We start from the raw sequence: 22,749 nt of genomic DNA, 5'->3' as shown, positions 1-22,749 counted from the left end.
TGGTAATGTGAATCCAGTCCTCATCAGAGGATAAAGTGATTTTGTTTATATATATATCCATCAAACTGACTTTTGAAATATTGAAATACCTTTTAAATGTGTTTTTTGTAGTTTACCTGGCCATTTGCAATAAGCGGTCTTCATTTGCCTTTCATGAATTAAATTTTCTTAATTTGGCTTAAAACGAAAGATTGATTTATTTTTAAGTCCTTTAGCTTTCTCTTGTTCATTTAACATCTTCAGAAAGTCTTTGTTATATCTGGCTGTATGTTACATTCTCAGTTTATTTGCATCTCAATTTCTTCACTTTATTTTGCTTAGGGTTTGACATTTACTGCTGCAACTCATGTTGTATTTGCTGAGTTGTACTGGGACCCTGGACATATAAAACAAGCAGAAGACCGGGCTCACCGAATTGGACAGTGCAGTTCTGTGAATATACACTACCTTGTTGCAAATGGGACTCTGGACACCCTTATGTGGGGGATGTTGAATCGAAAGGTAAAGCTTCAATTCAAACCAGGTTACCAACTTATTCATTATGTAGAGCCTACGTAAGTTAAGAGACTGAGTTGTAGTGTTTTCAGGCAAAGGATATTCAAGTACACTAAGATAGTGGTGTTAATAGGGACCAAGGTTAGAAAAGTCTTCAGCTGGTAGTACCTTACTTATCCTTACTGGGAGAGACGTGCATTTACACGTGTTCTTCCTGTCTTCCAAGGCCTTCATCTACCATTTTAGAGGCCAGAAGAGGATGAGCTAGCAAGGAACCCTAACAGTGTCAAACCCCAAGTCCTTTGTGTAAGCTAAGAATAAACCCTTACACAGAAGGATTGAGTTCTGGCTAATTTTGGACAGAGGACAGCCTGTACCTGGACCCCAGAAAGGGTAGGAGGGATGTCGCTTGTTCTATCCACTCAACTGTCCCCTCTCCTCCCCAACCTGGAGGGGTATTCATAGAAAGGATTTGACTAATTATTAGAGGATGTTTTTCAAGCCCTGAATATATATATTCAAAATGGCCAATCATGTGGGTTCAGTTTTAAAGTTTATAAATATAAGAATAAATCTTTTTATGAGAAAAGAAAATAGTATAACTTCTCTGGTTAGACATTTACCTCATTAAGTATAGGAATCACCGACTTGGTAATTTGGTTATAATTTTGAAAAATTTTATTACTAAGGTCCATGACAGGTTGAAACACTAAGAGTTTCTTTAGTGAATTGCTTGTGGTTTAAATGCAAAATCAGGTCACTGCTTAGTAAGTATCAGCTGTGAGAGAACTTTTGTAAAATTCATATGCTTCTTCATCTTACAGACACAAGTTACAGGGAGCACATTGAATGGTAGGAAGGAACAACTTCAGGCTGAGGAAGGTGATAAGGAAAAATGGGATTTCCTGCAGTTTGCTGAAGCTTGGAATCCAAATGAAAGCTGTGAAGAGCTCAGGAATGAAATTTTGTTCACTCACGTAAGATTATATGACAAATTCTTTTCTTTTTTAATTTTTAATATCCTAAAACTATAACTTTATCATATATTTTTTAAATAGCAAATTTTAATTGTGCTGTTAAAAGGAGCTTCCACATAAAGCTTGAAAACCTCTTAGAGCCACCAGATGACATTACAAGGAGGCTGCACCAGTGGCTTGTATCTTCCAACAGTTAATGCCAGTGTTCACTGTTCTCCTTAGAAAAGGAAGCTCAATAGAATCCAGCCTTCAGAAGAAAGCGTAGATGGCTGTATGTCCAATCCAGAGGACAGGGGAAAATGTATTAAATTTACCACAAAGTGTAACACAGACAGGTCACAGACTCTCTAAAGATACTGGCATTACAATGTCCGAAGTGTATAAGAATTTATACAATTTAATTAGTAAAATACAAGCCAACAGAAAAATAGGCCAAGAATGTGAACATTAGAGGACACCTGAATAGCCAAGAAGCATGGAAGGAAGCTCTTCCTCACCAAATTAAGGCAAACTGTAAAGGCACATTTTTCCCTTGACAAATATTAAGTAATCTGTGGTGTGGTACTTTGAGATTATGTGGCTGTCCTGTGTCCAAAACTTTTCATCCAATGGACTTAGCATTCACTCTGATCTTTGTCTGAATCAGTTTTAAAATAGTGGTTTTTCTAATTCTATCTTTGCCTCTATATTTATTAGCTGGCATTTTTCTGTAAAGATGAACTTTATTTTTCCTTATTTAAAAAAAAATATCACTAGAACTTGGGGATTCTGTTACTATTAATGTATTATAATTCCTCACTTTTTTCCTTTGTTTTTCTTAAGATCTGGCTTATAGAGGCACCTTTCTTTCTTTTCTTTCTTTCTTTTTTTTCTTTCTTTTTTTAAAGCAAGTCCCTACATTGCTCTGAGTGCTTTCTAGCTTTCTGATAAACAATTTGAGATTGACCTTGTGTTTTCTTTGCCCCAGACCTGGAACCAGCATTTCTTTAAGGAGTCCTGATTCCTTTAACTGGGGAATGATACTTAGAAATCAGGATTTTTTTTATTGCTCTGGATATCATTACTTCTGAGCTATTTTCAGTGTATAGAGTGATTTACACACATACACATTTTTGCGTGGATAGGTTAATATGTATATATGTGTATATGTGTACATTTTTAGTTCGTAAGCTCACTCTAATACTCCAGTTCAAATTCAGCACCACCAGGTTCTTTTTCACCTTCTCCTTATATCTGTGCAAAAATAAGTATTTATGTTTCTCTTATCCAACAGTAAGAACTCTGGTTCCTGACATCATCATCATATTTGCTCAGTGGCTCTGTCCTTCCATACATGCAAAATACTTGTAAAATAACTACACTAATACCATATTTTACACCTACTAAATTGGCAACAATGAAAATACTTGACATACCAAAAATGTTAGGAACATTTCATATACCAAACTCTTCATATACTGCTGGGTAGGTGTATAAATTGTAACTCCTTTGAAGAGTAGTTAGGCAATATCTGGTAAAGTGGGAAATGCCTTCCAACCAAACCATTCCATTTCTAGGAATATATTCTTACCCATGGGCATAAGGATACATGTACAAGGATGTTTATTGAATCAGTTTCTGGAATGCCAAAGATTGGAAACAACGAAAATACTCATCAGTAGGAGATGGACTACTTAAATTGTCTTAAGAAGGGCGCCTGGGTGGCTCAGTTGGTTAAGTGTCTGCCTTCAGCTCAGATCATGGTCCTGGGGTCCTGGGATCCAGCCCTGCATTGGGCTCCCTACTCAGTGGGGAGCCTGCTTCTCCCTCTCCCTCTCCCTCTCCCCTCTGCTCATGCTTGTGCTCTCTCTCAAATAAATAAATCTTAAAAAATAAAAAAATTTTAAAAATAGTAATAAGATACCATTTAGAAGTTAACATGAATAAATTAGATTTATATGTTTTAACATGATCAGATTTTGAAAGCATAATGTTATTTTTAAAATGCATAGCACATACACACAAATAATATTAGGTATTTTATGAATATATATGTATATTTAATCAAATGTATAAACATAGATTGGAAGAACACATATTAAACTTGTAATATTGATTTTGTCTGGAAGGAGAATGGGTCTGGGGAAGAGTAAAAAATTTAATAGCAACTTCAATAGAACTATTTTATTTTAAAAAAGAATAGGAAGTAAACCTTACAGTATTAGTATTTGTAAATCTTGAATGGTGGGTATGTCTCTGTATAATAACAAATACTATCACAGGCCATATATAACTGAATAAGAAATTATACATTAGAAAAGCTTATAGTCATTCAGACTGTCTGGGTTTTTTTTCCCCTAACCCTTTTGGTGCAATCTGGTGTAAGAGTTAGGGGGAGTTTTTATTTTTTTTTAATTTGAGTATAGTTGACACACAGTGTTAGAGGTGTACAAAATACAGTTTTAGGTTTACAAAACAGTGATTTGAAAACTTTATGCATTATGCTATGTTCTCCACAAGTGTAGCTATCTGTCCCCGTGCATTTCTATTATAGTATCATTGACTATTTTCTTTATGCTGTGCCTTTTATTCTTGTGACTTATTCATTCCATATAGGGGGGTTTAATTTTAATTTTTGAAAGAATTGATCATATAGGAATAAAATTAAAGTCTACAAAGTTTAGTTCCATAGGAAGAAACAATGTTTTTTATATGAAATCTTACTAAATTTTTTAGGTATCTTATTTAGAGCTAGTACTTTTCTTTTTTTTTTAGGATACTAGAATGCCATTCTGTCAAATATTGCTAAAAAAAAAAGAAATGGATTACTTCTAAGACTTTTTTCTTTTGTTTAACAAACTACTTTCCTGGGGCGCCTGGGTGGCTCAGTCGGTTAAGCGTCTGCCTTTGGCTCAGGTCATGATCCCAGAGTCCTGGGATCGAGCTCTGCATGGGGCTTTCTGCTCGGTGGGAAGCCTGCTTCTCTCTCTCCCACTCCCCCTGCTTATGTTCCATCTGTCTCTCTCTCTCTCTCTAATACATAAATAAAATCTTAAAAAAATAAAATAAAATAAAAAGAGACTTTCCTTTTGGTGGTGGTTATAATTTTGGTCTATAAAAAAATCAATAGGTATTTAAAATCCTAGGTATTTTAAACATACATAACTAAAATTATGATTTGTAGCTGTTTGTTCTCTAAAACTTTCTAATTATAGAATTATGTTTCAGGGTTCATTTTTAGGAGAGTATTAAGAATTTGAAATGCGGGGCACCTGGGTGGCTCAGTCATTAAGTGTCTGCCTCTGGCTCAGGTCATGATCCCAGGGTCCTGGGATGGAGCCCCGCATCAGGCTCCCTGCTCCGCAGGAAGCCTGCTTCTCCCTCTACCACTCCCCCTGCTTGTGTTCCCTCTCTCGCTGTGTCTCTCTCTGTCAAATAAATAAATAAAATCTTTAAAAAAAAAAAGAATTTGAAGTGCATCTTCCCATGAGTATGCATATTTATTGTTTTTTAAGTGTATCTGAAGAAGAACCTATATCTGTGTACAAAGTTTCTTAAAACTCACCCAATCACCTTTACCAAATCTTTCTTTTATGAATCAGGTGTTTTTCTTTCACAGTTCAGTATTACCTTGCACAGATATTTCAGTGCATGTCAATTTTTTTAACAGCAAATATTTATTTTTTTATTTTTTACTGAGGTAAAGTTGGTAACATCTGAAACGTTTCAGATGTACAACATAATAGTTCAATTTTTGTATACACTACAAAGTGATTTCCACAGTAAGTCTCAGTACTCACGGTCACCGTACAATTAACCCCCTTTACCCATTTCAGCCAAGCCCCAACTCCCTTCCCCTCTAATAACCACCACTGTGTTCTCTGTATCTGTGAGCTTGGTTTGGTTTAGTTTGATTTGGTTTAGTTTGATTTGGTTTTTTAGACTCCACACATAAGTGAAATCATATGGTATTTGTCTTTCTCTGACCAATTTTCTCACTTAGCATAATACCTTCAAGGTCCATTCATGTTGCAATGGCAAGAATTCCTTTTTTATAGCTGGGGACTAGTCAGTGAATAGATATATACAATACATTTTCTTTATACATTCATTCATCATTGCTTCCTTATCTTGGCTATTGTAAATAATGTTGCAATGAGTATAGGAGTGCAATATATCTTCTTGAATTAGTGTTTTTGTTTCTTTGGATAAATGCCCAGAAGTGGAATAGTTGAATCATATGGTAGTTCTATTTTTAATGTTTTTAGTACTCTCCTTACTGTTTTCCATAGTAGCTCTACCAGTTTACATTCCCACCAACAGTACACATTGTTCCCTTTTTTCCACATCCTCACCAACACTTTTTGTTTCTTATCTTTTTGATAATAGCCATTCTAACTGGTGTGAGGTGATATCTCATTGTGATTTTGATTTGTATTTCCCTGATAATTAGTGATATTGAACATCTTGTTATGTGCCTCTTGGCCATCTATATCTTTTTTATTTTTCTTCATCTGTATGTCTTCTTTGGAAAAATACCTCTTTAAATTTCCTGCCCATTTTTTACCTTTTATTTATTTATTTTTTTATTCTTATGTTAATCCCCATACATTACATCATTAGTTTTTGATGAAGTGTTCCATGATTCATTGTTTGTGCATAACACCCAGTGCTCCATGCAGAATGTGCCCTCCTCAATACCCACCACCAGGCTAACCCATCCTCCCACCCCCCTCCCCTCTAGAACCCTGTTTGTTTTTCAGAGTCCATCGTCTCTCATGGTTCGTCTACCCCTCCGATTTCCCCCGCTTCATTCTTCCCCTCCCGCTACCTTCTTCTTCTTTTTTTTTTTTTCTTAACATATTCCTGCCCATTTTTTAATTATATTGCTTGTTTTTCTGCTATTGATTGTTTGAGTTCTTTATATATTTGTGATATTAACCCCTTATCAGATATATGATTTACAGATATATTTTCCTATTTAATAGGTTGCCTTTTTATTTTGTTGATGGTTTCCTTCACTGTGCAAAAGCTTTGCAGTTTGATGCAGCCCTGCTTATTTATTTTTGCTTTTGTTGCCTCTGCTTTGAAGTCAGATCCAAAAATTCAGCTCCATGACCAATGTCAAGTATCTTACTGCTTATGTTTTCTTATAGTTTTATGGTTTCGGGTCTTACACTCAACTCTTTAATCGATTTTGAGTTAATTTTTGTGCATGGTGTAAAATAGTAGTCTAGTTTCATTCTTTCATATGTGGTTGTGCATTTTCCTAACACTGTTTATTGAAGATACTGTTCTCTCCTCATAGTATGGACTTAGCTTTTTTGTGGTAAATTAGTTGACCATAGATGTGTGGGTTTTTATCTGTGCTCTCTATTCCGTTGATCTATGTGTCTGTTTTTATGCCAATACCATACTGTCTTGGTTACTAGAGCTTTATACTCTAGTTTGAAATTAGGGTACCTGCTACCTCCACCTTTGTTCTTCTATCTCAAGATTGCTTTAGTTATGTGAGGTCTTTTGTGGTCCCATACAAATTTTAGGATTATTTGTTCTGGTTCCATGAAAAACTCCAGTGGGATTTGATATGAATGCATTAGACCTCTAGATTGCTTTTGATATTATTAATCTTTCAATCCACGAGCACAGAATATCTTCCAATTTATTTGTATCTTCTTCAGTTTCTTTCATTAGTGTCTTATTAGTTGTCAGTATACAGGCCTTTCCTGTCCGTGGATAAATTTATTCATAGGTATTTTATTCTATTTGGTGCAATTGTAAATGGAATTTTTTTTCTTATTTCTCTTTCTGATAGTTCATTAGTAATGGACAGAAATGCAATGTTTGTGTATATTAATTTTGTATTCTCCTACTTTACTGAATTCATTTATTAGTTCTAACCATTTTTTGATGGAGTCTAGGGCTTTATGTGTATAGTATCATGTCATCTACAAATAGTGACAATTTTATTTCTTCCTTTGTGATTTAGATGACTTTTCTTGTCTGATGGCTGCAGCTGGGAATTATAATACTATGTTGAATAAAAGTGGCAAGAGTGGGCATTCTTGTCTTGTTCCTAATCTGAAGAGGAAGAACTTTTTCAACTTTTTCCCATTGAGTATGATGTTAACTGTGGGTTTTTCATATATGGCCTTTATTAAATTGAGACACTTTCCCTTTGTTGAGAGATTTTATCATAAATGAATATTAGATTTTGTCAAATGCTTTTTTCTACATTTATTGAGATTATTTTTATCATTTGGTTTGTGAATGTAGCATAGTTATTAATTTGTGGGTGTTGAACCATTCCTGCATCCCTGGAATAAATCCTACTTGATCATCATGTATCATCCTTTTAATGTATTATTGAATTCTGTTTGCTAATATCTTAATGAGGATTTTTGCATCTATGATCTTTGGGGATATTGGCCTGTAATTTTTTTTTTTCTGTCATGTACTTGTCTGGCTTTAGTATCAGGGTAATGCTGGCCTCATAAAATGTATTTGGGAGCATTTCCTTCTCTTTAGTTTTTGGAAGAGTTTGACAAGTATGTTATTAAATCTTCTTAAATGTTTGGTAGAATTCATCAGTGAAGCCATCTCTTCCTAGACTTTAGTTTGTTGGGAATTTTATAATTTCTGATTCAATCACTTCATTATTAGTCATATGTCTACTCAGATTTTCTATTTCTTCATGGTTCAATCTTAGAAGATTGTATGTTTCTAGGAATTTATCCACTTCTTGTAGGTTGTACAAGTTGTTGGCCTATAATTATTCATAATAGTCTCTTATGATCATTTGTATTTCTCTGGTAACAGTTATGACTTCTCCTCTCATTTCCGATTTTATGTGAGCCCTGTCTCTCTTTTTCTTGAGTCTAGCTAGAGGTTTGTCAATTTTGTATACCTTTTCAAGAAAACAACTTTTTGGGGGGTGCCTGGGTTCAGTCATTAAGCGTCTGTCTTTGGCTCAGATCATGGTCCCAGGGCCCAGGGTCCTGGGATCGAGCCCCGCTTTGGGCTCCCTGCTCAGCAGGAAGCCTGCTTCTCCCTCTCCCACTCCACCTGCTTGTGTTCCCTCTCTCGCTGTGTCTCTTTCTGTCAAATAAATAAATAAAAAATCTTTAAAAAAAACAAACAAACCAACTCTTTGTTTCATTAATCTTTTCTATTGTTTTTTTTTTAAGTCTCTATTTCATTTATTTCACTCTGATCTTTATTATTTCCTTCCTTTTAACATTATTTCCTTCTTTCCTTTGGGCTTTGTTTGTTCTTTTTCTAGTTCCTTTCTTTATTATTATTATGTTTTGTTAGTCACTATACAGTACATCATTAGTTTTTGATGTAGTGTTCCATGATTCATTATTTGCATATAACACCCAGTACTCATTGCAGTACGTTCCTTTAGGTGTTCCTTTAGATTGTTTGAGATTTTTCTTGTTTCTTTTGGTAGGCCTGTATTGCTATCAACTTCCTTCCCTCTTAGCACCTCCTATGCTGCATTCTATACATTTTGTTCTATTTATAGATATATTGACATATAGATAAGACATATTTCTGTTTTCATTGTCTCATGGTACTTTTTTATTTCCTCTTTGATTTCTTCATTGGCCCTTGGTTCTTTAGTAGTATGTTGTTTAATATCCACCCATTTGTAATTTTTTTCCAGTTTTCTATTTGTAATATATTTCTAGTTTCATACCATTTTGACTGGAAAAGATGTTTGGTATGATTTCAGTCTTCTTAAATTGATTGAAATCTGTTTTGTGGCCTAACATGTGATCTGTCCTGGAGAATGCTCCATGTGTACTTGAGAGGAATGTATTCTGCTGCCTTTGGTTGGAATGTTCTGTATATATCTTTAAAGACCATCTGATCTGGGGTGCCTGGATGGCTCAGTCACTTAAGCATCCGACTCTTGATTTTGGCACAGGTCATGATCTCAGGGCCATGGGATCAAGTCCCATGTTGGGCTCTGTGCTGGGTGTGGAGCCTGCTTGAAATTCTCTTTCTCCCTCTCCCTCTGCCCACCTCCCTGCTCATGCTCTCTCCCATTCTGTCTCTCAAGAAAAAATTTAAAAAAATTAAAAAGACCATCTGACCTAGTGTGTCATTTAAGGCCAATGTTCCCTTATTGATTTCCTGTCTAGATGGTCTATCCAATTGTATAAGTGTGGTATTAAAGTCCCCTACTATTATTGTATTGCTGCCAATTTCTTACTTTAGGTTTATTATTATTGGCTTTATATATTTTGGTCCTCCTTTGTTGGGTGCATAAATATTCACAAATGTTATATCTTCTTGTAGGATTGACCCCTTTATCATTATGTGATACCTTTCTTTCTCTTATATTACAGTTTTTTTTTTTTTTAGATTTTATTTATTTTTATTTTGAGAGAGAGAATGAGAGAGAGAGAGCACATGAGAGGGGGGAGGGTCAGAGGGAGAAGCAGACTCCCCGCCAAGCAGGGAGCCCGACGCGGGACTCGATCCCGGGACTCCAGGATCATGACCCAAGCCGAAGGCAGTCGCCCAACCAACTGAGCCACCCAGGCGCCCATTACAGTCTTTGTTTTAAAGCCTCTTTTGTCTGATACAAGTGTAGCCAAACCAGCATTCTTTTAGTTTCCATATCTGTGGAATGTATTTTTCTATTCCTTCACTTCCAGTCGTGTGTGTCCTTAGATCTGCAGTGAGTCTTGTTTTTTCGTCCATTCAGCCACTCTTCATCTTTTGACTGGAGGATGTAGTCCATTTATTTATAGTAATTGATAGGTATGTACTTATTGCCATTTTGTTAATTCTTTTCTGATTTTTTTTTTTAAGATTTTATTTATTTGACAGAAAGAGAGACAGTGAGAGAGGGAACACAAGCAGGGGTAGTGGGAGAGGGAGAAACAGGCTTCCCGCCGAGCAGGGAGCCCGACGCAGGGCCCGATCCCAGGACCCCGGGATCATGACCTGAGCTGAAGGCAGACGCTTAACGACTGAGCCAACCAGGCGCCCCTTCTTTTCTGACTTTTATCATAGTTCCTCTCTTTTCCTTTCTTCTTCTGTTGCTCCCTTCTGTTGCAGTTTGATGACTTTCTTTAATGTTGTGTTTAGATTCCTTTCTCATTATCTTTTTTTGTATCCACTGTAGGTTTTTCCTTTGTGGTTAAAATGTGGTTTATATATAACAGCCACTATATATATGGCAGTCTATTTTGAGTTGATAGCAACTTATGTTTGAATGCATTCTAAAAATTCTACATTTTTCGTGCCCTCTCACCTCAGTGTTTTATGTTTTTGATATGATGTTTACATCTTTCTTTTTTGTGTATCCCATAACTAATTATCATGGTTAGAGTTGATTTTACTATTTTTGTCTTTTAACCTTCATTCTAGCTTTATAAGGGGTTAATTTAATAAACGGTTACTATATATTTGCCTTTCCAGTGAGATTTTTACTTCATATGTTTTTTTGTTACTAGTTAATGCCTTTTCAGCTTAAGGAAGTCCCTTTAACATTTCTTGTTTAGTGATGATGAATTCCCTTAGCTTTTGCTTTTCTGAAAAACTCTTTATTTCTCCTTCAGTTCTGAATAACAGCCTTGTTAGGTAGAGTATTCATGGTTGGAAGTGTTTTCCATTCTGGACTTTGAATATATTGTGCCACTCCTTTCTGGCCTGCAAAGCTTCAGCTGAAAACTCAGCTGATAGTCTGATGGGGGTTCCCTTGTATGTAACAAGTGTTCTCTTGCTACTTTTTTATTTAAGAGAGGAGGTGAGGGGAGGGGCAGAGGCACAAGAAACGCAGGCTCCACATGGGGCTTGATCTCACAACCCTGAGATCATGACTTGAGCCGAAATCTAGAGTCGGACACAACCTACTGAGCCACCCAGTAGACTTTAAAACAAAGACTGTAACCCCTCTTCCTGCTTTTTAAGATTCTCTCTTCATCATTAACTTTTGACATTTTAATTATAATGTGTCTTGGTGTGTGTTTCTTTGAATTCATCTTACTTGGAATTCTCTGTGCTTCCTGGACATGGGTGTTTGTTTTCTCTCTCACATTAGGGACGATTTCTGGCTATTATTTCTTCAAGAAAGTTTTCTGCCCCTTTCTCTCCTCTTTTTGTGGGACTTCTGTAGTGCAAACATTATTCCCCTGGTGTTGTACCGTGAATCCCTTAGGCTATCTTCACTTTTTAAAAGTTCTTTTTTTATTATTGCTCCTCTCTTTGGGTGAGCTCCACTTCCCTGGTTTAGGTTGCTGTTCTGTTCTTCTGCATCATCTAGTCTGCTTTTGAACTCCTTTCATGTATTTTCAGTTCAGTTCTTTTGTTTTTTTTTTTTTCAGTTATTGTATTCTTCTTTCTGTGACTTCTGTTTGATACTTTCTTCTGTTTTCTGTCTCTTTGTTGAAATTCTCTCTCTGCTCGTCCATTGTTCTTCTGAGTTTGGTGAGCATCTTTTTTTTTTTCCATGTTCTGTATACTGTTTATTATTTTTTTATTATGTTATGTTAATCACCGTATATTACATCATTAGTTTTTGATGTAGTGTACCATGATTCATTGTTTGCATATAACACCGAGTGCTCCATGCACTATGTGCCCTCTTTAATACCCATCACCGGCTAACCCATTCCCCCCCACCCCCCTCCCCTCTAGAACCCTCAGTTTGTTTTTCAGAGCCCATCGTCTCTCATGGTTCATCTCCCCCTCTGATTTCCCCCCCTTCATTCTTCCCCTCCTGCTATCTTCTTCTTCTTTTTTTTTTTTTTTAACATATAACATATTATTTGTTTCAGAGGTACAGGTCTGTGATTCAACAGTCTTACACAATCACAGCGCTCACCATAGGACATACGCTCCCCAGTGTCTATCACCCAGCCACCCCATCCCTCCCACCCCCACCACTCCAACAACCCTCAGTTTGTTTCCTGAGATTAAGAATTCCTCATATCAGTGAGGTCGTATGATACATGTCTTTCTCTGATTGACTTATTTCACTCAGCGTAATACCCTCCAGTTCCATCCACGTCGTTGCAAATGTGAAGATTTCATTCCTTTTTTTTTTTTTAAGATTTTATTTATTTATGTGACAGAGACGTAGTGAGAACAGGAACACAAGCAGGGGGAGTGGTAGAGGGAGAAGCAGGCTTCCCACGGAGCAGGGAGCCCAATGTGGGACTCGATCCCAGGACCCTGGGATCATGACCTGAGCCGAAGGCAGACACTTAATGACTGAGCCACCCAGGTGCCCCAAGATTTCATTCCTTTTGATGGCTGCATAATATTCCATTGTATATATATACCACATCTTCTTTATCCATTCAGCTGTCGATGGACATCTTGGCTCTTTCCACAGTTTAGCTATTGTGGACATTGCTGCTATAAACATCAGGGTGCACGTACCCCTTCGGATCCCTACATTTGTATCTTTGGGGTAAATACCCAGTAGTGCAATTGCTGGGTCATAGGGTAGCTCTATTTTCAACTTTTTGAGGAACCTCCATACTGTTTTCCAGAGTGGCTGCACCAGCTTGCATTCCCACCAACAGTGTAGGAGGGTTCCCCTTTCTCCGCATCCCCGCCAACATCTGTCATTTCCTGACTTGTTAATTTTAGCCATTCTGACTGGTGTGAGGTGGTATCTCATTGAGGTTTTGATTTGGATTTCCCTGTTACCGAGCGATGTTGAGCACTTTTTCATGTGTCTGTTGGCCATTTGGATGTCTTCTTTGGAAAAATGTTTGTTCATGTCTTCTGCTCATTTCTTGATTGGATCATTTGTTCTTTGGGTGTTGAGTTTAATAAGTTCTTTATAGATTTTGGATACTGGCCCTTTATCTGTTATGTCATTTGCAAATATCTTCTCCCATTCTGTCGGTTGTCTTTTGGTTTTGTTGACTGTTTCTTTTGCTGTGCAAAAGCTTTTTATCTAGATGAAGTCCCAATAGTTCATTTTTGCCCTTGCTTCCCTTGCCTTTGGCGATGTTTCTAGGAAGAAGTTGCTGCGGCTGAGGTCGAAGAGGTTGCTGCCTGTGTTCTCCTTTAGGATTTTGATGGACTCCTGTCTCACATTGAGGTCTTTCATCCATTTTGAGTCTATTTTTGTGTGTGGTATAAGGAAATGGACCAGTTTCATTCTTCTGCATGTAGCTGTCCAATTTCCCCAAACCATTTGTTGAAGAGACTGTCTTTGTTCCATTGGACATTCTTTCCTGCTTTGTCGAAGATTAGTTGACCATAGAGTTGGGGGTCCATTTCTGGGCTCTCTATTCTGTTCCATTGATCTATGTGTCTGTTTTTGTGCCATTACCATACTGTCTTTTTTTTTTTTTTTAAGATTTTATTTATTTGAGAGAGAGAGAATGAGAGACAGAGAGCACAAGAGGGAAGAGGATCAGAGGGAGAAGCAGACCCCCTGCTGAGCAGGGAGCCCGATGCGGGACTTGATCCTGGGACTCCAGGATCATGACCTGAGCTGAAGGCAGTCGCTCAACCAACTGAGCCACCCAGGCGCCCTTACCATACTGTCTTGATGATGACAGCTTTGTAATAGAGCTTGAAGTCTGGAATTGTGATGCCACCAGCTTTGCTTTTCTTTTTCAACCTCCTCTGGCTATTCGGGGTCTTTTCTGGTTCCATACAAATTTTAGGATTATTTGTTCCATTTCTTTGAAAAAAGTGGATGGTATTTTGATGGGGATTGCATTGAATGTGTAGATTGCTCTAGATAGCATAGACATCTTCACAATATTTGTTCTTCCAATCCATGAGCATGGAATATTTTTCCATTTCTTTGTGTCTTCCTCAATTTGTTTCATGAGTATTGTATAGTTTTCTGAGTATAGATCCTTTGCCTCTTCGGTTAGATTTATTCCTAGGTATCATACGCTTTTGGGTGCAATTGTAAATGGGATCGACTCCTTAATTTCTCTTTCTTCTGTCTTGTTGTTGGTGTATAGAAATGCCACTGATTTCTGTGCATTGATTTTATATCCTGCCACTTCACTGAATTCCTGTATGAGTTCTAGCAGTTTTGGGGTGGAGTCTTTTGGGTTTTCCACATAAAGTATCATATCATCTGCAAAGAGTGAGAGTTTGACTTCTTCCTTGCCAATTTGGATGCCTTTGATTTCTTTTTGTTGTCTGATTGCTGTGGCTGGGACTTCCAATACTATGTTGAATAGCAGTGGTGATAGTGGACATCCCTGCCGCGTTCCTGACCTTAGGGGGAAAGCTCTCAGTTTTTCCCCATTGAGAATGATATTCGCTGTAGGTTTTTCATAGATGGCTTTTACGATATTGAGGTATGTACCCTCTATCCCTATACTCTGAAGAGTTTTGATCAAGAAAGGATGCTGTACTTTGTCAAATGCTTTTTCTGCATCTATTGAGAGGATCCTATGGTTCTTGTTCTTTCTTTTATTAATGTATTGTATCACATTGATTGATTTGTGATGTTGAACCAACCTTGCAGCCCAGGAATAAATCCCACTTGGTCGTGGTGAATACTCCTTTTAATGTACTGTTGGATCCTATTGGCTAGTATTTTGGTGAGACTTTTTGCATTAATGTTCATCAGGGTTATTGGTCTATAATTCTCCTTTTTGGTGGGGTCTTTGTCTGGTTTGGGATCAAGGTAATGGTGGCCTCATAAAATGAGTTTGGAAGTTTTCCTTCCATTTCTATTTTTTGGAACAGTTTCAGAAGAATAGGTATTAATTCTTCTTTAAATGTTTGGTAGAAATCCCCTGAGAAGCCATCTGGCCCTGGGCTTTTGTTGGGAGATTTTTGATGACTGCTTCAATTTCCTTAGTGGTTATAGGTCTGTTCAGGTTTTCTGTTTCTTCCTAGTTCAGTTTTGGTAGTTGGTACATCTCTAGGAATGCATCCATTTCTTCCAGATTATCTAATTTGCTGGCATAGATTTGCTCATAATATGTTCTTATAATTGTTTGTATTTCTTTGGTGTTGGTTGTGATCTCTCCTCTTTCATTCATGATTTTATTTATTTGGGTCGTTTCTCTTTTCTTTTTGATAAGTCTGGCCAGGGGTTTATCAATCTTGTTAATTCTTTCAAAGAACCAGCTCCTAGTTTGGTTGATCTGTTCTACTGTTCTTTTGGTTTCTATTTCATTGATTTCTGCTCTGATCTTTATTATTTCTCTTCTCCTGCTGGGTTTAGGCTTTATTTGCTGTTCTTTCTCCAGCTCCTATAGGTGCAGGGTTAGGTTGTGTATTTGAGACCTTTCTTATTTCTTGAGAAAGGCTTGTATTGCTATATACTTTCCTCTTAGGACTGCCTTTGCTGCATCCCAAAGATTTTGAACAGTTGTGTTTTCATTTTCATTTGTTTCCATAAATTTTTTTAATTCTTCTTTAATTTCCGGTTTGACCCATTCATTCTTTAGTAGGATGCTCTTTAGCCTCCATGTACTTGAGTTCTTTCCGACTTTCCTGCTGTGATTGAGTTCTAGTTTCAAAGCATTGTGGTCTGAAAATATGCAGGGAATGATCCCAATCCATTGGTACTGGTTGAGACCTGATTTGTGACCTTGGATGTGATCTATTCTGGAGAATGTTCCATGGGCACTAGAAAAGAATGTGTATTCTGTTGCTTTGGGATGGAATGTTCTGAATATATCTGTGAAGTCCATTTGGTCCAGTGTGTCATTTAAAGTCTTTATTTCCTTGTTGATCTTTTGCTTAGATGATCTGTCCATTTCAGTGAGGGGGGGTGTTAAAGTCCCCCACTATTATTGTATTGTTGTTGATGTGTTTCTTTGCTTTTGTTATTAATTGGCTTATATAAGTGGCTGCTCCCAAGTCAGGGGCATAGATATTTACAGTTGTTAGATCTTCTTGTTGGATAGACCCTTTAAGTAGGATATAGTGTCCTTCCTCATCTCTTATTATAGTCTTTGGTTTTAAATCTAATTTGTCTGACATAAGGATTGCCACCCCAGCTTTCTTTTGGTGCCCATTAGCATGGTAAATGGTTTTCCACCCCTTCACTTTCAATCTGGGGGTGTCTTTGGGTCTAAAATGAGTCTCTTGCAGACAGCATATCGATGGGTCTTGTTTTTTTATCCAACCTGATAGACTGTGTCTTTTGATTGGGGCATTGAGCCCATTTACATTCAGGGTGACTATTGAAAGGTATGAGTTTAGTGCCATTGTATTGCCTGTAAGGTGACTGTTACTGTATATTGTCTGTGTTCCTTTCTGGTCTATGTTACTTTTAGGCTCTCTCTTTGCTTAGAGGACCCCTTTCAATATTTCTTGTAGGGCTGGTTTTGTGTTTGCAAATTCCTTTAGTTTTTGTTTGTCCTGGAAGCTTTTTATCTCTCCTTCTATTTTCAGTGACAGCCTAGCTGGATATAGTATTCTTGGCTGCATATTTCACTCATTTAGTGCTCTGAATATATCATGCCAGTCCTTTCTGGCCTTCTAGGTCTCTGTGGATAGGTCTGTTGCCAGTCTAATGTTTCTACCATTGTAGGTTACAGATCTCTTCTCCTGAGCTGCTTTCAGGATTTTCTCTTTGTCTCTGAGACTCGTAAGTTTTACTGTTAGATGTCGAGGTGTTGACCTATTTTTATTGATTTTGATGGGGGTTCTCTATGCCTCCTGGATTTTGATGCCTGTTTCCTTCCCCAAATTAGGGAAGGTCTCTGCCAATATACCTTCTGCCCATCGCTCTCTTTCTTCTTCTTCTGGGATCCCAATAATTCTAATATTGTTTCATCTTATGGTATCACTTATCTCTCGAATTCTGCCCCCGTGATCCAGTGGTTGTTTATCTCTTTTTCTCAGCTTCTTTATTTTCCATCATTTGGTCTTCTATATCACTAATTCTCTCTTCTTCCTCATCTATCCTAGCAGTTAGAGCCTCCATTTTTGATTGCACCTCATTAATAGCCTTTTTGATTTCAACTTCATTAGATTTTAGTTCTTTTATTTCTCCAGAAAGGGTTTCTCTAATATCTTCCATGCTTTTTTCAAGCCCAGCTTGTATCTTTAAAATCATAATTCTGAATTGTAGTTCCAACATCTTACTAATGTCCTTATTGATTAGGTCCCTGGTAGTCGGTACTGCCTCTTGTTCTTTTTGTTGAGGTGATTTTTTCCGTCTTGTCATTTTGCCCAGAGGAGAATACATGAATGAGAGAACAAAATGTTAACAGGGTAACAACGACCCCAGAGAAATATACACTAAAGAAATGAGAAGAGACCTGAAACTGGGGGGAAAGAAAGGAAAAAGAAAAAAAAAAAAAAGATAAAGATAAAAACAAAGAAAAAACAGAATATGATCAGATATGATCAGGCTGGTGCATACATCAGTGCCACACACTAGATTTTGGGTGTATTTTGGTCTGTTTGAAAAAAGTGCCTCCCAAAATTTTAAAGAGAGAAAAACTTACATATGTACAAAAATAAGGATAAATATTATGAGGGGATGGAATATGACTGTAAAGATTTTATAAAAGGAATTGATAAGATAAGAAGTTGGTTGAAAAAAGAGAAGAGGATTTTTAAAAAAAAGGCAGGGGGAGAATGTGATCAGACAGGAGACTAGAACAAAGCCATACACTAGAGATTTAGGGTATATTTTGGTCTCTTAAAAGAAACTGTATTCCAAACTTTTAAAAAGAGAACAACATATATATATATATATGTATATATATACATATATATATACATATGTATATATATACATATATATATATATACCAAAAGTAAGGTTAACTACTGTGAAGGGATAGTATATGACTCTAAAAATGAAAAATAAAGATTTTTTAAAAAAGGGATTGATAAGATGTTGGTTGAAAAAGGGAAAAAGGAAAATTTAAAAAAAAGAAAGTTAAAAAAATTTAACTTTGAAAGACTAAAGAATCATGGTAAAAAAGCCATGAATTCTATGTGCAGTATTCCCCTAGCGCTGGAGTTCTGCCATTCTCATTGATCGGTAAACTTGGTCTTGGCTGGCTGTTCTTGCTGATCTTCTGGGGGAGGGGCCTGTTGCCATGGTTCCAAATGTCTTTGCTGGAGGCGGAATTGCCCTGCCCTTGTCGGGCTGGGCTTGGTTTTGCTCTCGGGAACTTTTGTTCCCTGCAAGCTGTCCATACAGCTTTGGAGGATGAGAGTGAAAATGGCGACCTCCCAGTTTCCGCCCTGGAGGAGCCAAGAACTAGGGGCCCCACTCTTCAGTGCACCCCCAGAGAAAAGCAGTCAGTCACTCCCGTCTCCCCAGTCTCCGGCCACTCTCCATGCTCACCCCGACTGCGACGGAGCGTCTCTATCTCTGGCACTCGACCCCATCTGGAGTCTCCACACCCAGCAGATCCCTGTGGTGCACTCCTGTGCCGCTCCTCCCAGGGGAGGAAGGGGAGTCTCCCCGGATCTGCCGCTTGTTGGGTCCCTCCTGGAAGAGCAGTGGCCCGACTGTGCCGCGGATCATGGTTTATGGCAACCCCGAGCTGAGAGCCCACTCACGGCTCTGTCTCTGCAGCCGGCTTCCCTGCTCCGATACTTGGGAGCTCTGCCGCAGTCAGGCACCCCCGATCTTCCTGTGACCCCCGAGGGTCCTGAGACCACACTGTCGCAGCGAGGGTTCCACTCCCCACTTAGCCACTGGAGCGACGTCCCTCAGCGGAGCAGACTTCTAAAAGTTCCAATTTTGTGCTCCGCGGCTCTATCACTTGCTAGTAGTGGCTGACGTAGGCCCCCTCCCCTGCCGTCTATCCTACTGAGTATCGCCTCGGATTCACTTCTCCACACATCCTACCTTCCAGTAAGTGGTCGCTTTTCTGTTCAGAGAGTTGCTGCTATTCTTTTCTTCCATCTCCTGTTGAGTTCGTAGGTGTTCAGAACGGTTTGATCCCTATCTAGCTGAATTCCTGGGACCAGACGAAATTTAGGTCTCCTATTCCTCCACCATCTTGCTCCTCCTGACTGATGAGGATCTTTATGACCATTAGTTTGAACTTTTTATCAGGTAAATTACTTATATCCGTCTCATTAAGATTTTTTTCTGGGGTTTTATATTGTTCTTTCATTTGGCATATATTCCTCTGTTTTCTCATTTTGCTTTTATTTCTTTGTTTCTATGTATATTAGGCATAACAGCTTCCTCTGAGTCTTGGACTTTCCTTGTGTAGGTGATGAACCTTATTGTTCCATCTTGCCCTAGTTTTTTGGTTTCCTCTTGTACCTTTGTGATTGTCTAAGCAGCCTGAATTATTCTTGATGGGTCCCACTTTTGATGGTGTGCCAAGCCCTGTCAGTGTTTGAAAGGGAGAGACCTCAGTCAGCACCTAATTTCAAGCTAACTGGAAGCGAGACCCTGAGGCAGCTGATTTTTAAATTTGCAAATATATACAGTCCAAAAACAATGAATCGTGGATCACTACATCAAAAACTAATGATGTATTGTATGGTGACTAACATAACATAATAAAATAAAATTTAAAAAAATAAAAAAGTAAAATTCAAAAAAAAAAATATATATATATATATAGTCCTGTGGGACTGTACTCATAACCCCTGCTGGCCTCCCAACCAGGTGATTTGGAGGTGTGCCCTGGTGCCAGTTGCACACTGGGGCTCCAGAAAAGTGGATACGCTCCTTGCTGGTGGATGCCAGCAAGTTGTAGTGAGGCCAAGGAAGAGTACAGCTGGTGTCTCACAGCCTACATTCCCTGAGAGTTCCTCTGTTGCCTCTAGTTTTGTGGTAAATCTGTAGTCTGTCCCTCAGGCTGACGCTCTAGGACACATAACAAGGCCTTTTTCATAGGAATACTGGAGTTTGTTTGAGTGTATTTTGTGAGCTATGCCCTGGTGTTAATCATCTGCCCAGATCTGTCTCTCTGATTGTTTTAGTCTCATGGGGCCCCGCAACACAGGCCACCGTGGCCACCAAAGCCAGCCATTGGAGGGGTTTCCCCTCTGTTGACTGCGCATGCCTGCCAGCTTCAGCAGAGCTGTGGGAATCTTGGCTGTAGCAGGGCCACAGGAGAGCATGTCAGCTGGACTAGCCCACTGGTTACAGTAGCAGAGCAGGAGCATTCAGGGCCAGGGCAAGCCCACTGGCTTCAGGAACCTGCAGGGGAGCCTGGGGCCAGGGCAGGCCTGCCAGCCTCAGCATGACCATGGGAGAACATTGGGGCAGGGCAAGCCCACTGGTGCCAGCAAGGCTGAGAGAGTGCCAAAGTGGTGCCTGCCGCCATGGCAAGGTGAAGTAAGCAGTCAAAAATGACACCCACCAGTACCTCCTTTCCCAGAGAAGGCCCTACCAGCAGATGCTTGTCACCAGCAGATGCTTGTCTCCAGCAGATGCTTAAAGAATAGCTAATGAATCTCCTTTGCATATGGTCCTGGCACTTTTCAAACTTCTGCTTTTGCCCTGGGTCCTACAATAAGTGAATCTGCACAGGAACCATTTAAGAACAGACTTTTAATTACCTATAGCCTTTTGGGTCTCCTGGATATAAGCCCCATTGGTTTTCAGAGCAAGACTTTTTGGGGGTTTATCTCTACAGTGTAAATCCCAAGGGTTAGGGTGTCTGATATGGGGCACCAGCACCTTGCTTCTCTGGAAGAAGTGCTGGACTGCTGAGATCCCTCCCTCTGGCAAGGGTAGGGTTCTTGACAAAACCATGTCTCTGCCTCTTCTACCCATCTTGATGTAGCCTTCATATCCTTTGTTGTAGATAAGCTCTTCAGCTAGTTTTCCAGTCTTTTTGAGAGAGAATAAATCTATATGTATCTGTATATTTGTATACATGGGAAGAGGTAAGTTCAGGATCTTTCTGCTCCACTACCTTGAACCACTCTGGCCTCACTACATGTCTTTATGCACACATGGTTTTCTGTAAATTGGAGTTCTATAATGTGGAGACCATTTGTCTTGATTTGGTTTTGCTTTGTTTATATTTGGTTGGGTTTTGGCCAGGATGTGAAATGTGCTTTAAATGAGTTGAGGTGTGCATTGCTACTACCACTTTGTCTTTATACCCTCCAGCTTCATGCATTTTAAGAAATACTCAATTTGTTGAAAGGTCCTAAGGATATTTAGTCTGATGAACATATTTTTCTTCTGAATGTTGCCACAATTTCAGCATTTCCTATGGGAATTTTTCTATTTGTACTAATTTCTTTCTGATCCTTTTTTAAAGCATTTTTTTTAATTTCCTACATTTAACATTTTTTGAATATTTCCAATTTTCTCAATCTTTGCCAAATTAACCAAATTTGCCCATTGTCATCAAAAGTTTATTTATCTGAAAAGCTTATAACAGTTCTAATGGGATGGTTTTTAACAGCTTGTGAATATTTCTGGAGTGTCAGCATTTTAAGAGATGTTCATTTTCTACCTGTCCCAGTGCCCTGTGGCTGCAGCTGGAGGTTTGAGCTGGGGCCAAGAAGAGGGACCTTCCATTGTGCGAAAAACAGATTGTGTATGTTAGCACATGACTCAGCCTGGCCCATCAGCCCTTGTGAACAGGAGCCTGAGAGACTCAAAAGAGAAGGGGATCAAGGAGCAGACAGTGAGCTTAAAGGGCAAAGAAAGGATAAACTGAGGGCAGGAAGAATCAGGAGGCCCCAACACCTGCATCCCAAGCTCCCCAGTCATCTTAACCCTGACAGGACATCTTGTTCAAAATGCTATGAACTCTATAAATGAGTTTTAGAAAACCAATAAATTTGGTAAATTTGGCAACTTGGTCTTCAGGGAATTGGGCTTTAGGTCAGTTGTCTTTTAGCATATGGGCTTTCGATAAATTGGTTTTCTGTGAATTGCTCTAGAGGCTAATATTAGTATGATTATGTGCTTGGGGGACAGAAAGCCCTATGGTTAGGAAGAAGAGGAGGGGAAGAATGAGAGCAGTGTTCCTGGACAATGTCTTTATCTGAGTGTTGGTATCTCTTTCCATCTCTCTCACCTGGTATTCATCGCCTTTCAGAATGGCATTATCTGTATCTCCTTCCTCTCTTAATCAGAATTCTCTTTCTGCTAACTATTGGGATAAAAAAAAAATGGTACTTTACCAGTATATATGGGTATAAGTGTACTGATTGTTACAATATTCAATATTTTGGTAATGTTTGGTAAATAGCCACCTCTTCAGTCCCCTTATTGTACTCCCTCACCCCACCAATAGGGCCTTCTGTCCATCCCTGTGACCTGGCATAGCATGGGGCCTCTAGGACTCTGCTTCAGTGCAACACTGGTTAATGCTCCTGCTATAGCTGTTGGGAAATATTTGATTAATACCCTGCATGGAATTAATTCCCATAA

At 38.6% G+C, this 22,749-nt stretch overlaps 1 protein-coding gene across 2 annotated transcripts in view; it reads left to right on the top strand.

Annotated features, from left to right (window-relative positions):
* The window catches only part of ZRANB3 (zinc finger RANBP2-type containing 3), a 279,821-nt gene that overhangs the window by 218,845 nt on the left and 38,227 nt on the right, over positions 1 to 22,749 (top strand). For both annotated transcript variants that reach the window (XM_021695825.1, XM_021695823.1), the window contains exons 10-11: positions 322 to 501; positions 1,320 to 1,472. In XM_021695825.1, coding sequence (XP_021551500.1) covers positions 322 to 501; positions 1,320 to 1,472 — 333 coding nt within the window. The remainder of the gene's footprint in view (positions 1 to 321; positions 502 to 1,319; positions 1,473 to 22,749) is intronic.

The sequence above is a fragment of the Neomonachus schauinslandi genome, chromosome 3, assembly GCF_002201575.2.
Source record: "Neomonachus schauinslandi chromosome 3, ASM220157v2, whole genome shotgun sequence".
Taxonomy (NCBI): domain Eukaryota; kingdom Metazoa; phylum Chordata; class Mammalia; order Carnivora; family Phocidae; genus Neomonachus; species Neomonachus schauinslandi.
Note: the sequence above shows the minus strand (reverse complement) of the source record. Positions and strands in the feature narration are given on the sequence as shown.